General features: G+C 54.2%; 1 protein-coding gene across 6 annotated transcripts in view; it reads right to left on the reverse strand.

The window, feature by feature from the left end:
- Positions 1-3,304: 3,304 nt before the first annotated feature.
- The window catches only part of Dok7 (docking protein 7), a 32,334-nt gene continuing 19,945 nt past the window's right edge, over positions 3,305-15,693 (reverse strand). For 3 of the 6 annotated variants that reach the window (XM_087583188.1, XM_087583185.1, XM_087583186.1), the window contains 5 exons: positions 14,648-14,767; positions 11,338-12,062; positions 7,852-7,894; positions 4,425-4,574; positions 3,305-4,095 (listed from right to left, as the gene is read on the reverse strand). In XM_087583188.1, coding sequence (XP_087439314.1) covers positions 3,965-4,095; positions 4,425-4,574; positions 7,852-7,894; positions 11,338-12,062; positions 14,648-14,767 — 1,169 coding nt within the window. In that variant the 3' untranslated portion in view covers positions 3,305-3,964. 6 annotated transcript variants of the gene reach the window in all.

Raw genomic sequence — 15,693 nt, forward strand, 5'->3', positions numbered from 1 at the left:
ACCATGGCAAATTAAGTTATAGATTTATAGATGAAAGGCGGAACTACCCCTTGTAATTGATATAGATGACTGGTCTACCCCCTGGAAGCATTGCCCTCCCCCCACTTCACTTACCCCCTCTCTCCCCAGGGATCTGATCCCAGATAGTTTTAAATCAAGAGATTTCAGGACAAAGATGGCAGAGGTGAAAGCCTTCAAGTCTTGTCGGGCAAACATTTTCTGCCTCCCCAAAGACCCCAGTTGGTTTCCATATTCTGGTTTAAGTATCTGATCCCTCACACAGAGTAGCCAAAAGTTCATTCGACCCCAGCAACTGATCCTTTAAGATCATGGCGTTTATTAGCTGCTGGATCTCGGCTCAAAACTCTGCCTATGAGGAGTACACAGTCAGCCATGTCTGTAAGAATAGCAAAGCTGCAAAGACGCTCAGTGAACAACTGCTCACCCAGCATTAGGTCTCCAGTTGAGATCTGCAGAGCCGTGTAAATGCCTTGCTGTGATTACTTACCTGTAGTCCCAGCACTTAGAGGAAAGACAGCAGGGCAAGCTGGGTAGCTATCCCAGCCCAATAAGCAAAAGTGGAGCATGACGGGAGAAGGCACATCATTGTGATGTGTGCACACACTAACATGTATGTATACCTATACACAAGGGAACACACACACACTCATATATGGGCAAAACCCCCAGGACATCATGCAAGAAGCCCGTGGGTTAAGGACAGCAGCAGCATAGAGCAGCAGGCAGTGTGGTTCCCTCACCCACCCTGTCTGCCACTATCAGGCCAGCTGGGATATCTAAGTATCTTCCCAGAGCCCTCAGCAGTGTCTGAGGCCCAGAGAAATTCTTGTTGCTAGGATCTCGGCTCTGCCTTTCTGGTTCACCCAACACATATACTCGGGTACCCACCAAGGCCTCCTGCGCCATCCAGCCCAGGGGACTGGGCTCACCACTGGGCCCTAGACATCAGACTCAGAGTCAAGTGCAGGAGGAGCGCCTGGCTATCGGTGCATCTTCACCAATGTGTGCGTCCTTAGAGCCAGAGGCCATGACTGCATTCTAGGGCTTAGAAATAGACATGTTGACGTAAAATGTGTTTGTGGCAGTACACAGCCCAGCGAACCCTCTCAGTGTGAATGACATAGAGCCCACAGCTGAGTTAGGGAGCGGGTGTGACCTGTGTAGGAGCTGCCTGCTGGGGCTGACCTCAGTCATGAGGGCCACCCTGACCCTGCAAACTTCCCTGGGTGAGTGTGACTTCTACGGCAAGGGAACCTCAAGCTACAAACCTAGATGAGGTTCTGGCTAGTCACCTAGCAAAGGTGACAAGGTCCTCAGGTTGGCAGGTCAAGGTCTTTGCTTAAGCCTAACTTCAATCCATATGGTGAAGGAGGACAGGTTTACGCAGCTGTCCTCTGACCACGTGTGCTGCAGCACGCGAGTTCACACAATGAAATAAAATGTCTTCTAAAGCATTCTTTCTGGGGAAATGACCTGTGTTCTATTTTTCCAACCCAAAGGTAAGGTCCAATGAGCCCAGGATGGGAAAATTTGACATCAGAAAGGAGCCAGCAGGTTGGTGGGTAGATGGCATTGATACTGGATGACCTGTGGTGAGAGAGACAAGAGACGCAGGGATCTCGGTGGCATCAAGGTTGAGAAAAGAGTGTCTTCATAGTAAAAGGAACTGGAGCCACTTGGCTCACTGGGGGGCGATTAAGGTCCCCTTGCATCAGGCACAATGCAAAATGGGTCATAGGCTAAGTGCAAACCATACTGATAAGAACTAGAACATGGGGCTGGAGAGATGGCTTAGCAGTTCTAGAGGTCCTGAGTTCAAATCCCAGCAACCACATGGTGACTCACAACCATCTGTAATGAGATCTGATGCCCTCTTCTGGTGTGTCTGAAGACAGCTACAGTGTACTCATATAGAACAAATAAAAACAAATCTTTTAAAAAACAAACTAGAACATGATGTGTGTGTGTGGGGGGGGGGGGGGGAGTGCCTTTGATCCCAGCACTCAAGAGGCAGAGGCAGCCTGAGTTCAAGGCCAGCCTGGTCTATAGAAGGAGTTCCAGAAAACCTATCTGCAACAACAAAAACCGTACCATGACAGGCCAGGAAAATGGTTTTCCTAAAGTTAGGCCACGCCCTTAAATGAGCTGAATGGTTACTTGGGAAAAGTTTGTTGGACTTCGTCAGAAGTTGAGATCCTCTCAGTGAAGTTTCCACTGAGACAGTCAGCTAGGGCTCAGTTGCTGGAGACCTGTTGAGCATGCAGAGCCCTGCAGTTGGTCCCCAGCACCTCATGAACTGGGTGTGGTGTACACACCTGTAATCTCAGCACTGGGGAAGTGGAGGCAGGAGGATCAGACGTTCAAGTTACCCTGAGCACGTGAGATCTTTGTCCACAAAGGAAATATCTGTGGTACATCAGAAATGGCTGACCCGAACTGCATAGAGAATTGTCCAGCCAGTTCTTTTTAAAGAGCAAAAGGGTCACACATAGACTCTTCACCAGTGAGGACACCCACATGGCCAGCGGTGTGAGAAGGGACAGCTGGCTTGTGTGAGTGGTGGGGAAGTCCAGATTCTTCTAGTGAGATGCTAGATACCGCTCCCCTGAGATGGCTGAGTATGGAGTCCTGCAGCCGTGAGTGATTATGTATGCGTGTGTGTGTGTGTGTGTGTGTGTGTGTGTGTGTGTGTGTGTGTGTTCGTGCACGTGCACATGCACACATGCGGTGGGGTGTGCAGTGGTGAAACCACACTGGCACTATCACGTATGTGTGTCCTAAGACAAGAATTATCAGCAAGTTCATTCCTAGCTGTCCTAGCTGTGAGCAACCCGACTGAGCAGACACGTTAGAGCATAACGTATGGCGCGCTTGCGTGCCGGGACAGTATCTAAATGTGTGAATCTCAGCACTGGGCTGAATTAACACAGCCGAATGCAAGACAGAATTCATCTCTAGAGATGGGTGCTAAAGCATCAGGCACGCACCGTTTCTTCAGCTGCCGATGCGCCTGAAGATGAAGGCTTAAGTCGAGAAAACATGGGACCCAGCCCAGGAGAGGTGCCTGAAGGCTGTGATGCCTACCAATGGCGGCTAACAGCTCTTGACTGGGGTAGTTCAGAAGCTTGGAGAAGAGACTCACCAATAGTAAAACATGGTCGCAGCCTGGTTTAGGACATTCCAACCTGGCACTATCAGACATGCCCGTCCCTCAACCCCTGGGCTCAGCAGCGAGATGTTGTTCCCATTCAGTCCGGGGCCCAAACCACACGTGAAAAACCTCACAGCTTTGGAAAATAATATAAATTGTTAAAAATATAACAGTAGGGATTTAAGACAATTTACCCAGCTACTGGAGTAGGTCCCAACATGATGACAAGAGGGAACAGTCCTGTCCCCACCGTGGCCTTCATCCTAAGGCACAGGGCCTAGCTCAAGGGAGACACTGCAGGAGAAGGTAGGGAAGGCTGCTGCAGTGTCCCAGCAGCAGAGCCACTCAGTGGCTCATCAGTGGCAAGTCACAGGTCCCTCTGGATACAGAACCGGCTTTAGAGTGCTCTGCTGTCACCATGGTCACCTCTTCCGTCCGGGATGGGTAGTGCAGCTTGCATTCCAGGCCTGGGGGACTTCCCAGTCCCACTGGGTGGCTTAGCAGTGCTGTTTGGCTGACACTGAGGCTACCAAAACAGGGAGATGGGTCTGTTGGTGGCCCCGTGGCCTAGGAGAACTTGTTCAGGTCAAGTCTTAGGCACCAGTAAGGCAAGAGCCCCTGCTGGCAAAGAGGAGGCTGCTACACGGCTTTCACACATTGGAATGAACTGATATGGTGTGGGCCCAGAACCTACGACCACTCATTCCAACGATGCACAAAGGCCAACCACAGCCTTTCTGTCTCTGTTGGACAGTCCGGCTGGCCAGTCCCAGCCTGAGCTGCAGCCTCAGCTCAGGGTCCCTTCTTCCGCTGCTCCAACTCTGGCAATCGTTCCTCCCGGTTCTGCGCGTGCTGGACCCCTACGCGATGTGCCGTCTCCGTAGCTGTGATGTCAATCTGTGCATAGCGGGAGGCGCTGACCCCTGAAAAGCAGCCCACAGTGAGTGGACCCAGCGAGAATGTCCCCCCCCCGGCCCAGCTGCCCCTGCTCCAGCCTGTGGTCCCTCCTCTCTTCAGGTGCCTCAGGTAATGGAGCTAGCGGGGGCTCTGATCCATCGCCATTCCCACCCCAGCAATCCTGTCAGAACTTGGGCAGCAGCTCTCAGGGAGTGAGGGGCCGGAGCTGAAGGTCTTGACTGTAAGGTCACTTGCAGGCTCTGAGAAAGGGCTCTCTAGCCAGGGCTGAGGCACCTGGGGCTCAGGTCCAACACTAAGGTCACAGCTAGCCTGTGAGGCCCCTGGTGAGACCCACCTCGCACACCCCCACTGGCTCCCGAGAGCTCTAGGTCCATGTAATGCAGCTGCAGTCTGGAGGTGGGGCTGATGGGGATATTCACATACGTGGGCGTCTCGCCGTGTGGTCGTTCAGGCCCAGGGCTGTCAGCAGCCACCCCTGGGGATCCTGTGGAGAGAAGATGCCCGAGATATAGCTTGGAGGTATAAAGTACCCCCAAAGGCCGCTCAACAGAGCTTCCCCACCCCTCACGGGCCAGTGCCCTCCTCCCACATCCCACCTTCTCACCTTGGAGACCCTCCCCAGATCCCCCATTCCCACTGGGATCTTAGGACCCAAACACTGCCCCCACCTGGTCCAGGCACCCACACCTATGGACCCCACAAGGCCTGTTCTCTGTCCCTTCAAACCTCATCTTACATCCATCCTCCCAGGCACCCTTTCAGTGCAATGTCTCTTCTCCTGCCTCTCCAGGGCTAGCATATCCCTGCTGTCTCTGCCTGACGCTCTTCTCTGCCCTGCTGCAGGCTGCTGCTGGAGGAACTCCCAGTAGATTGGGTAATTCCCACCAGGACCCATCTGTGGGTGGAGCATAGCCAACATCTCCATCTGTGAGCCCAGCAAAATGAACACCCCCTCCCTCCAGGATACCTCAGCTGTTTGAACTCTCTTTTAAGAATCCACCCCTACCCCTGTCCCATATCCTTGCAAATGATGGGCAGTGTGTGCATAGTCCAAGGAGCAAGGGACCCTCCATGCCCACCAGGTGGGGCTCATGGTAGACTCCCTGCTAAGTGAACTGTTTCGATGGGCCCCAACCCCTTCCCTTCAAGGCCAGGGGACCCTGCACACTGTTGGCAAAGCCAAGACCTTTCTCTGGTGACACTCTTGTAATTCTGTCCCTATGGGGTGGGGACAACCATAAAGAATGAGGCGCAAAGTGCCATTGCAGAGATCTAGGTAAGAGCAGTCACTCCTTTGTCCTCCGTTCCAAGTACTAGAACACGGCCTAGACACAGAGAGGCTGGTCAAATCCCTGCCCCATAGAACTGCAGAGCCCCGGGCTCAGATTGGGGACATTGAGATCCCCTCAGGTAAACTTGTTTCTGCACCCCACATTCAGAGAGAGGCCTGGCTCTGCCTGTCTGTCCCACGGATCCTGACCACCCTGCCATGACCACTCTGACACAGCTCTGCCTGAAGATTTCAGTCAGGACCTCCCAACTTCCTCCCCATCCCTGCTGCCAGCATGGCGGTGGTAGTAGGTTTGCTCTTCACAGAGAGACCTATGCAGAGAGGCCCCAAATTCCCAAGTCACATATCCATCAGCCAGTACAGCTAGACGAGACCCCAGGGTTGTGGGGGTGCATGCTCTGACTGAAGCAAGTGAACAGTTCCGTCCCAATTCCCCAGCCTCGAGGACTCCAGGGCAGACTCCCTACTACACAGTGTGCATCCTCGGAGATCTTAAAGTTATGTGCTATCCAAACTGTGGTGAGGTTCATCTACTGCACAGGGCCACATGGGGCATCCATTTCCTGGCCTCAAGTCAGGGAGCTGGCTTTGCCTGCTCACAGAACGTCCTGTCTTAGACCTTGGCAAGCAAAAGCAGGCTCAGCATTTTCAATCCCCAGGAAATCTATGATCTGAGGCAAAGGATTTCTGAGAATCTGGTGCATTTGTAGCCCAGAGAATCCATCACAACAGAAGAAAACCTCCCCAGGGAGGTTCAGCCAGCAGGGTGGAGGGAGAGCTAGTACCACCCCGCACTGCCTGTCAGGCTGCAAGGAAGTGCTCCCAGGACTGGGTTGGCAGGCTGGATAAGGGGCATGGCTGAGGGAAGGAGAAGAGGGCAGGGCAGGTAAGATCTGGCTGGGGTCTGGGTGGAGCCCCAGTGTCTAAGAGTGAGACTGAGAGGCCAGGCCTCAGCATGGAGCCTGTGTAGGCAGAAGAGGGAGCGCTGGGCCAGTTCCCATGCCTCAGTGGGCGTAAACATGTTTCCAGAGTCTAGGCACTTCGGATCGAATCTTCTTTTTCCACAATTCTCTGGACAGGTGAGTTGGAGAGGAACAAGGAGAAGCAGGAGGAACCTGAAGCCTAAACTCAGGGAGATAGCTGGAAGGTTCAGAACCAACTGACATCCAAAGTCATAGGCCAGAGGGGAGCTGTTTGGGCTCCATGAGGTGCCAAAATCACTCTCTCCCCAAGGAGCACAGCCAGCTGCTCAGGAAGGCGTGGGTCTCCTATGCCCCATGTCCTTCCTGGTACTTTAATTCAGTTTTAGCTTTGGCCAGTATCGTTTTAAGACTCACATACTTAAGAAGAACACAACAGACAGCGGGATGTTATTGTCTGACCTTACTGCAGCTGCAGGCTGATCGCCTGCTGTAACCTGGCACATCTCTGGTCCTAGTCTGGTGCAGGGCAAACTCACATGCCCCTCATCAGAGTCAAGGTCCTACCTCTCATGTGACCCTGCCCTTGCCCTCAGAGGGAGAGGGCCCTGTGCTCAAGTGGTGTCTCCTCCATCTCTGCCCCTTTGATCCTGGGGTGGAGTCCCCACCATATCAAAGGCAAATACTGGCAGCCTTAGACACGTGGTAAGCAGAGGTAGATGCCTGAACAGTGAGGCCAGCCATGCTACTCCATGATGTCGGGGAGAACTCTGGGCCAAGGACACCACATGGACCCAGAATTCAGGCTGAGCAATCAAGATATAAAACCCCAGCTGTGGATGGGACTGGGACCCTCCTGTTGGCCAGTGTACTGACCCTGCCTGCCTGTGGCCCCACTCACTGCTTCCTACCTACCACATTGCTTTCTTGGGTCTGATTGGGCTCTATCTTACCTATAGGGCTTGACCTTCCAAAGGCAACACTCAACTCTGAAAAAGAGACCCAGGGATCTGCAGCCCACAAGGCCAGGGGTATCTCTGGCCTCCAGCCATCTGACCCAAGGCCAGCTACCCAGGACCTATAGCCTCTCCCAATCCTCCGGGATTGCCCTTGTCAGGGCCACACCCTCCAGCTTTCCTCTGCTGGCAGTCAGGATTCATCCAAGGATTCTCCAGTCCTGGTTGAGTCCTCTGACATTCTCACCTCTTCTGCAAACCCGTCCTGAAAAGCTGGAACCCCTGGGCCAGTTTCTTTGTCCTGTGTTCTTTGCTATCTGGTACACACTTAGGGCTTGGACTTAACCCTTCAAATCACTCCTGAACTACAGACCCTGAGCCGGCTGTCTACTGTCCACTCCTATTGACCCAGTCATGCCCCAGAGCCATTCATCTGTCCTCAGCTCACCACCTCCCCCTGCTCACCTCTTCTAGGCTCCCCAAATGCCACTGTCACCCCACTACTTACACCCTTGCCCATCCAACAGGGATATCCCCCTTAAACCCTTCATCCCTACACTGAATACCAGGGTCCAAAGCCAGGTAGGTGCCTACCTGGATGCGTCACAGTGAGTCCAGTGGATGAAGTAGCCGTGACCTAGACCAAAGACAAGAGGGTCAGTGTGTACATCCCACTCACCCTTTGCCCCACCCCCTGAGACCCAAGAAATGAAATGGTAACTCCCAAAAATGACATAGGTCTGACAATCTGGACCACCTGTAACCCGGAGGGACACAGCGTCATTACCCAGAGCCCTTTGTTCTTAGACCCCCATAGCCCTGACAGTCTAGGAGACAGCTGAGGCCAGGGGTCTTCTGAGGAAGTTTACAAACAAGGGTCCCCAGGCTCTCATGGTTCAGCGAGACCCCAAAGCCTCTCACCTGAGTAGCACGCGCCTGTGGAACAACATGGCCACATGGCCCACGGTGACCACAATATTCACTTTCTGTCCCTGGCCTGCTGTCTCATGCCCTACAGAGCCCTCCTGGGAGCCCTGTGATATAAACAGCCCCCAAGTCCAGAATGAGTCCCAGGCCTCTGCTTCAGGCACAGCCTGACTGGGAGTAGACAGAACATGAGAGGAAACAGCTTAGAGTAGCTGCACGGGAGGATGGGGGGGGGTGATAAAGGCCACAGCTGGGCACATTCACCCTCTCGTGCACAGACCTCCCCTCTCCAGCTGGGGGAAGGTAGAGGCTGAATGCCCACGGCTCCAAACATCCCAGGTACCTGCTATGAAAGGACCTGTCAGAGCAGGTAACCACAGTCACTCAATCCTAGTGACTCTGAAGGAGTTACTTGGTAGTGGGACTCATGATGGCGGAAAAGAAGAGTGAACTTGACAGCCAGCACTGTTCAGGTGTCAAGAAGGATGGTCACCTGCCCAGGATACAGGCATGGATATCCCTGAGCAGAACACACAGATCTAACTGCATCACCATTTCTAATAGTCCTGTGCAGCCTTGGGGACTCAAAGAGGTGTAAGAGTCCCCAGCATGAGAGTTAGACACCCTAGAGCCAACCACATAAAGTCTCTGAGGGGTGTACTTTGTCACTAAGCAAAAGGCCAAATCCTCAACAGTCCCCACACAGGGCATCTGCTCAGGGAGGGCCATGGCTACAGGATCAATGCTAGACCCAAGAGGTGGGTGAATCACAATGGGACAAGAAAACATGATTAGCTTAGACCTCTGGTGGGCTGTGTGTGAGGAGGGAGGTCTGAGACCAGTGTCGAGCCATCTGCAGACCCCTGACCTGAGGGAAAGCCCCGCCCCATCTCATGAAGAGGGGGGGTCATGACTGGCGACCCGGGGTTCCACGTGGAGCCCTAATGTCTTTGCAAACTGCTGGGACTTATTTATATGTCTCGAGGGATGGACTGGACAGAAGGGCCTAGAATGGCCTTCCTCTGGGGACTTTCCACCTTTTCTCAAGGTGTCATGGTGCTTCCTTTCTTCCTGAAGTGAAGACTTCTTGCCCGCCCCCCCCGCCCCCCCGCGCGCCGATCCCCATCCACCCAGGTTCAGGCCTAGGTCAACTTTTCTCAGGTAGCAGGTGGACATCCAAGCTGTGACAGCAAGGATTCGATTTTACCAGAACTGCCCACCTGGCTGCCCCTCTTCCTGCAGAAGGAAGGACCTTTGGGGAGTACAGAGAGCTAAGTATAGAGAACAAAGGCAGAGCAGTGCCTACCCCTCTGGCTGACCAACCCGCTGGCTCCCTGGTCCCAGGATCTGCAATCTCAGACCTCTCGCATACTTGGCTCCCTCTGGTAAACACACATCAGCTGGATGCTTATATAGGAGTCCCACCAGACCCTCAGGCCAGCCCATGAGGTGAGATGACTACCCATCAACCGAGGAGGAAACTGAGGCTCCCAGAGGTATGGGGACTTGCAGGGCCACCCAGTCAGTGGGTAGGGAATGTGGCCAATCCCCAAACCCTGTTCTTCCCTACACAGAAGCTTGGGGGAGCCAGGCTCCCAACTTCCAGCAGGGCTGCCAGCAAGAGCGAACCAGGCAGGGAGAGGGGAGGGAGGGAGGGAGGGGCTGCTCCCTGGAGCACTCACTCTCTCTGCACAGGGAAAATGCAACAGGTTGGGTTGGGTTAGGGGCTGGATGAGTCTGAGCTCAGAGCAAGCCCTGCATGGGAAGATAAAACACTACATGGCTATTTGCCCCCCCCCCCCACACACACACCATGTCTCCAGCCCCGGGGCTATCCAAAGCTACCTGTCCTCTTTCCCACATCCACAACACCCAGACCTCACGCTGAGGGTCAGGCCCCTGGAGTTTCCTCAGTCCCAGGCCTGGTGGGGAGGGCCAAATGGAACAAGGCGAGGCAATAAGAAAAGATAACTTTATTTCCAGTCTGAGAATGTATTACAAACAGATTTTTGAAACGCAGTAGAGCAACACGATTGGCCGCAATGCAGGTACAGATCGAGGCTTTTACAGGTGGGTTGGCCTGCCAGTCGGAACTGTAGGTGGCAATGGAGGGACGCCTAAGGGGTGGGCACAGCCACACTGCCCCTCTGACGTGGGGAAGTGGAGCACCTCTGTTCTGTGCAAGGGAGCACGCAGCCTGGGGAGGTAGACAGCCCAAGCACAGAGCCAGGGTGACCTGTGGGCAGGGCCAGAGCCCTCCTTATTTCTTCCACCTGGTCCTGGCCACCAGCTTCCTGGTCCCAGCAAGGAGGCACACAGGGAACGCTTTTGGAAGGCTCTGCAAGAGGCCCTCCAGCAAACTGATCTCAGGACCCTGGGCAAACTCAGCTTCTGGGGGCGAGGCACACCCCTGTCAGGCAGCCCACTTCTCAGAGCCCTCCAGGGGCCCAGGAGCAGACTGATCTGCAGTGTGAGTGTGTGTGGAGTGGGGGGAGGTCAGTGTCAGAGACCCCGAAAGTCATGGAGCCTCCTGAGCGTCAGTTTCCTCCTCGTGGGATGGGACACCGATCCCACCTGTGGGTGCCGCAGGGTGATGTGTCAAGCAGATCGCATATAGACTGTGCCCAGGCTATGGGCTGCACACACAGAGCTGCTGGCTCGCAGACTAGGATGTCTAGAGGAGCCGTGGTAGGTTTGACTTTGGATAGGAAGTGTGTCTGCACACTGCAGAAATGACCAGTTATCCAGAGGGCCAGTTATCCAGGAAGAGGACTGTGGCCAGGACAAGCCTAGTCACTGAGACCTGACCCAATGGGGTGGGCACAGCCCCCAACAGTGCAATAGATAGCCTATGAGCATGGCTTCCTTCTGCCTGATCCAGGGGGTGAGATGATCCTGGAAAGACTGGGTCAGGAGCTCTTCTGACCTCAACCTGACCTGCCTCCAGCAGCCATAGCACCCACCTAGGGGAGGACAGCCCTGTGTTTGTCACCCTGCCCCTGAGGCCCTTGCTACAGGACTGGTGGCTTCTCAAATCAGCACAGGGCACCTCCTCTGCAAAGAGGCTATGGGGTCCCTCCTCCCCTCCGTGGAAGGGCGTATCCAGTTCTTGGCAGCAGCGGACAGCCTGCTATCTCAGGGAGGGGGCTTTACCTTGAGTCCGCCACAGATTGAACAAGACAAAAAGAAAGCTGGAGGTGGCCCAGTATGAGGGCTGCCTGCTTCCCAGGACTCGCCAGGGGATGGACTGGGCAGCACAGCTTCACTGCCTGGGCCTTCCGTTGCCTGCCCCCGTCTTCGAGCTCCCAGACAACTGGAGGGAGACCCCGTGGGTGCCTGACCACCCGAGTCTGTAGCTGAACTGTGGTCAGAGCCGCCCTGAGAGGCGGGGCTTGGGTCTCTGGGGGCCTGGCGTAGGCTTCGAGGTGTGTCGTAGTGGTGTCGCAATGAAGTGGGCACCTGGTACTCGGCCGCCCCAGGTGGGCAGGCGCACAGTCTGGGCTCAGGTGCGCTGGCTCCAGGGGGCAGGCTGAGCAGAGAACCGAATTCCTCGCCAGCCCGCCACACGTCCAGGTTGCTGCCCGCATAGGATGAGAAGCTGCCAGAGTAGGAGGAGTGGCTGCCTGTGGCAATGCCACTGTCAGAGGAGCTCTGGCGGCCAACCTCCTGTAACTGCCGAGGCCGCAGTGGCTTGAGGGGTGGCCTTGAGGCTCCCAGCATGGCTTCCCCTGGGCCCTGGGCAGCCACCAGCCCTGGTCCTTCTTGCGATGTGCTGGCTGAGGACGAGGACTGCTCTGGCCATGCAGTGAGCCGGCTGCTGGCGCTGATGTCTGAGTGGCTGGCCTCAGAAGAGGAACTGGATAGACTTCGATCATCCCCTGAGACAAAGCAGAAACTGAGGCTGCTGTGGGGTCCAAGCAGGCGAGGAGTGGTCTCTAGTTAGTATGTTATGGCAGTCACTTCTCCCTAGTCCCTACTCCTGGAAGCTGGACCGGCAGATGAGAGTTCACAGGATAGACCGTTCCTCATCCAGCCCCTGCCACTTTCAATGCCAGCCCTTTTAGAACCTCTAATCCCTCCCGACAGCCACTTCCTTGGTCCCCTTCTGAGTCTTTCCATCTGAACTCCCATCTCCTCTTCAGTCCCCCTGAGGCAGGTACCTGCTTACAAACCCCTTCAAGCTGTGGATCTGTGACCCAGCTCCTGGGTTCTCCCCTCTTCTCGTAGCCTAACTATGGTGACTACCGTCCTGGCCACCATCTAGCACAGACAAGGCCTGGGGCTACTCACCCTACTTCATCATCCCAGTATGTTCACATGCCAGACTGCCCCAGCCAGCCAGCCTTCCCTCTGACCCCATCACTGCCTCCTTTCATGAGGACTATGGGTCTTTGAGGTCAAGAACATGCCTGGGATCAGATCCTGTCCACCACCCTCCCCTCCTGCCAGGACTGCCTTGCCTCACCCTGCATGCATGGGAAAAAAAAAAAAAAAAAAAAAAAAAACATGGCACCATTGCTTTTCCTCTTAGCCTCCCTGGCCTAGCTTGAAGGTCTTCCTGAGCAAGGCACCAGAAGCAAACCTTCCAAGGAGATAAGAAAGCTTATTGCAGACTTGAAAACCCCTTCTTCTAGAGGGAGGGGTTGGGAGGGGAGAGGGCCGCTGTCCACTGTGCAGCCCTGGGAATGAGGACAGGCACCAGACGGTGCGTCTCTGGCCTAGGAAGACCTGGTACAGTCCATCTGCCAAGCCAGCCCCCATCCCTCAGCCACGGTTGCTCCTGGCTGGGCTTCCATCCATGTCCCCACTGACGGTAGCTGTAGAAGGGCCTCTGCTCCTGGGGAGTCAGCTCCGTTGGCCCCTGAGCAGCTAGTTTGTCAGAAAAACAGTAAAACTAAATTGCAGAAGGCTTGGGGCTTGCCTAGGCAACATGGCTAGTATATGAATGAATGAAGGGAAAATAAATGAATGAATAGGAGGGAGAAGAAAGAAAGAGAAGGGACAGGAACAATGAGTGGCTAATTGGATGGGTGACAAAATGGATGAATGAGCAGGAGGAAAGATGGATGGATGGATGATGCATGGATGGATGGATTCATGGATGCATGGATGGATGGATTCATGGATGCATGGATGGATGGATGCATGGATGCATGAATGGATGGATTCATGGATGCATGGATGGATGGATGCATGGATGCATGAATGGATGGATTCATGGATGCATGGATGGGTGGATTGATGATGGATGAATGGATGGATGGTGCATGGATGCATGGATGAGTGGATGGATGATGGATGGATGGATACATGGATGGATGGATGAGTGGATGGATGATGGATGATGGATGGATGGATGGATGGATGGATGGATGGATGAGTGGATTGATGATGGATGATGGATGGATGGATGGATGAATGGATGGATGGATGAGTGGATGGATGGATGCATGGATGGATGGATGAGTGGATTGATGATGGATGATGGATGGATGATGGATGGATGATGGATGATGCATGGATGGGTGGATGGATGGATGCATGGATGGATGGATGCATGGATGCATGGATGGATGCATGGATGGATGCATGGATGGATGGATGGATTCATGGATGCATGGATGCATGAATGGATGCATGGATGGGTGGATGAGTGGATTGATGATGGATGATGGATGAATGGATGCATGGATGGATGGATGAGTGGATTGATGATGGATGATGGATGGATGAATGGATGCATGGATGGATGGATGAGTGGATTGATGATGGATGATGGATGGATGATGGATAGATGGATGGATGAGTGGATGGATGGATGCATGGATGCATGGATGCATGGATGCATGGATGAGTGGATTGATGATGGATGATGGATGGATGAATGGATGCATGGATGGATAGATGAGTGGATTGATGATGGATGATGGATGGATGATGGATAGATGGATGGATGAATGGATGCATGGATGGATGGATGAGTGGATGCATGGATGCATGGATGCATGGATGAGTGGATTGATGATGGATAATGGATGGATGAATGGATGCATGGATGCGTGGATGGATGGATGGATGGTGCATGGATGCATGGATGAGTGGATTGATGATGGATGATGGATGGATGGATACATGGATGGATGGATGCATGCATGGATGGATGGATACATGGATGCATGGATGCATGGATGGATGATGGGTGGATGGATGGATGATGGGTGGATGAGTGGATGATGGATGATGGATAGATTCATGTATGGATGCATGGATGGATGGGTGCATGGGTGGATGAAGAATAAGTGAACAAGATGCAAAAGGCATGCCTGAGATGGAAGCAGCTACCCTCACAGAAGGGTCATGAGTGTGGACACAAGGGGACCCCAACAGTCCATGCAGACAGATTGCTGTACAGCCCAGAGTGAAGGGGGGCTGCAGCCCAGACAAGACCAACCACTGACTCTACCTCCACTGCCTGGCCGGCCAGAGTGTGAAAGCAGGCTGAGCCTCTTCTCTAGCTGCAGGGCCTCCAGTGCTTCCTGGGCAACACGCTCTTCTGAGGCTGAGGGTCCCCCAGAACTTGGGTCTGTGCAGAGAAAAGGATCCGTGAGGTAACAATCACCCCTGCATGCCACCCCTGAATGTCCCCCCTGCCTGTCACCCCTGCATGTCCCCCCTGCATGTTACCCCTGCATGTTACCCCTGCATGTTACCCCTGCATGTCCCTCCTGCATGTCCCCCCTGCATGTCCCCCCTGCATGTCCCCCCTGCACCACCAGGACACCTGATAAGAACAGAACCTTCAGAGTCAAGCATCCTGAGCCACCCTCTAGCTGGCCCAGTCCTGTCCCATGCCTTCACCCAGCAGCTAGGCATCAAATACAGGATGCCTAAACCAGCCACTCTGGCCCCCTAGATACCAAGCCCAGGTCTCCATGTTTGCCCAGCCCATGTTCTTGCTCCTGTGGACTGCCCAGCCTAGGTCCCTGTCCCTGTGACAACCTCCACTAAGACAACTAGATCGTTCTTCCCCACCCTCAGCAGGGCAAGGGAATCCCTCAATCCCACAGTGGGAATTCCTCCCCCTGATCCAGGAGAGGTTTGCTTGGCCCTGGCTCGACACACCGCTCCTCAAGAGCCCCACTTTGGTCTGAATAAAGTGCTTCCATATCTCTATCACTGCCTGTGGCTGCCAGGCTAGGTGGGACCTTTTCCTGGCCCCTCACCTGAGTCATCCCACCATAAGTGACAGCGAAAAGATTGTTCCCCTGTCTTCCCCATGCACCCTGTGTCTCTGTTGGGGTGCTCCTGTGAGATCTTCCTTGCCCATATCCACACTGTCTATCCTTGACAATGCCAACATTTGGCTGAAAGGCAGCCAGGATGCATGCGGTGGGGGCCTGCCCCTCTGGCCACACCCTTCTAGCTCACAGTAACCTCCCTCCTTCCTACCTTGGAGCACAGGTGGCCTCGGGGAGGCCTCTATGGTTGGCATTCGCTGCCATGGACTTC

The sequence above is a fragment of the Rattus norvegicus genome, chromosome 14, assembly GCF_021556685.1.
Source record: "Rattus norvegicus strain SHRSP/BbbUtx chromosome 14, alternate assembly SHRSP_T2T, whole genome shotgun sequence".
NCBI lineage: Eukaryota > Metazoa > Chordata > Mammalia > Rodentia > Muridae > Rattus > Rattus norvegicus.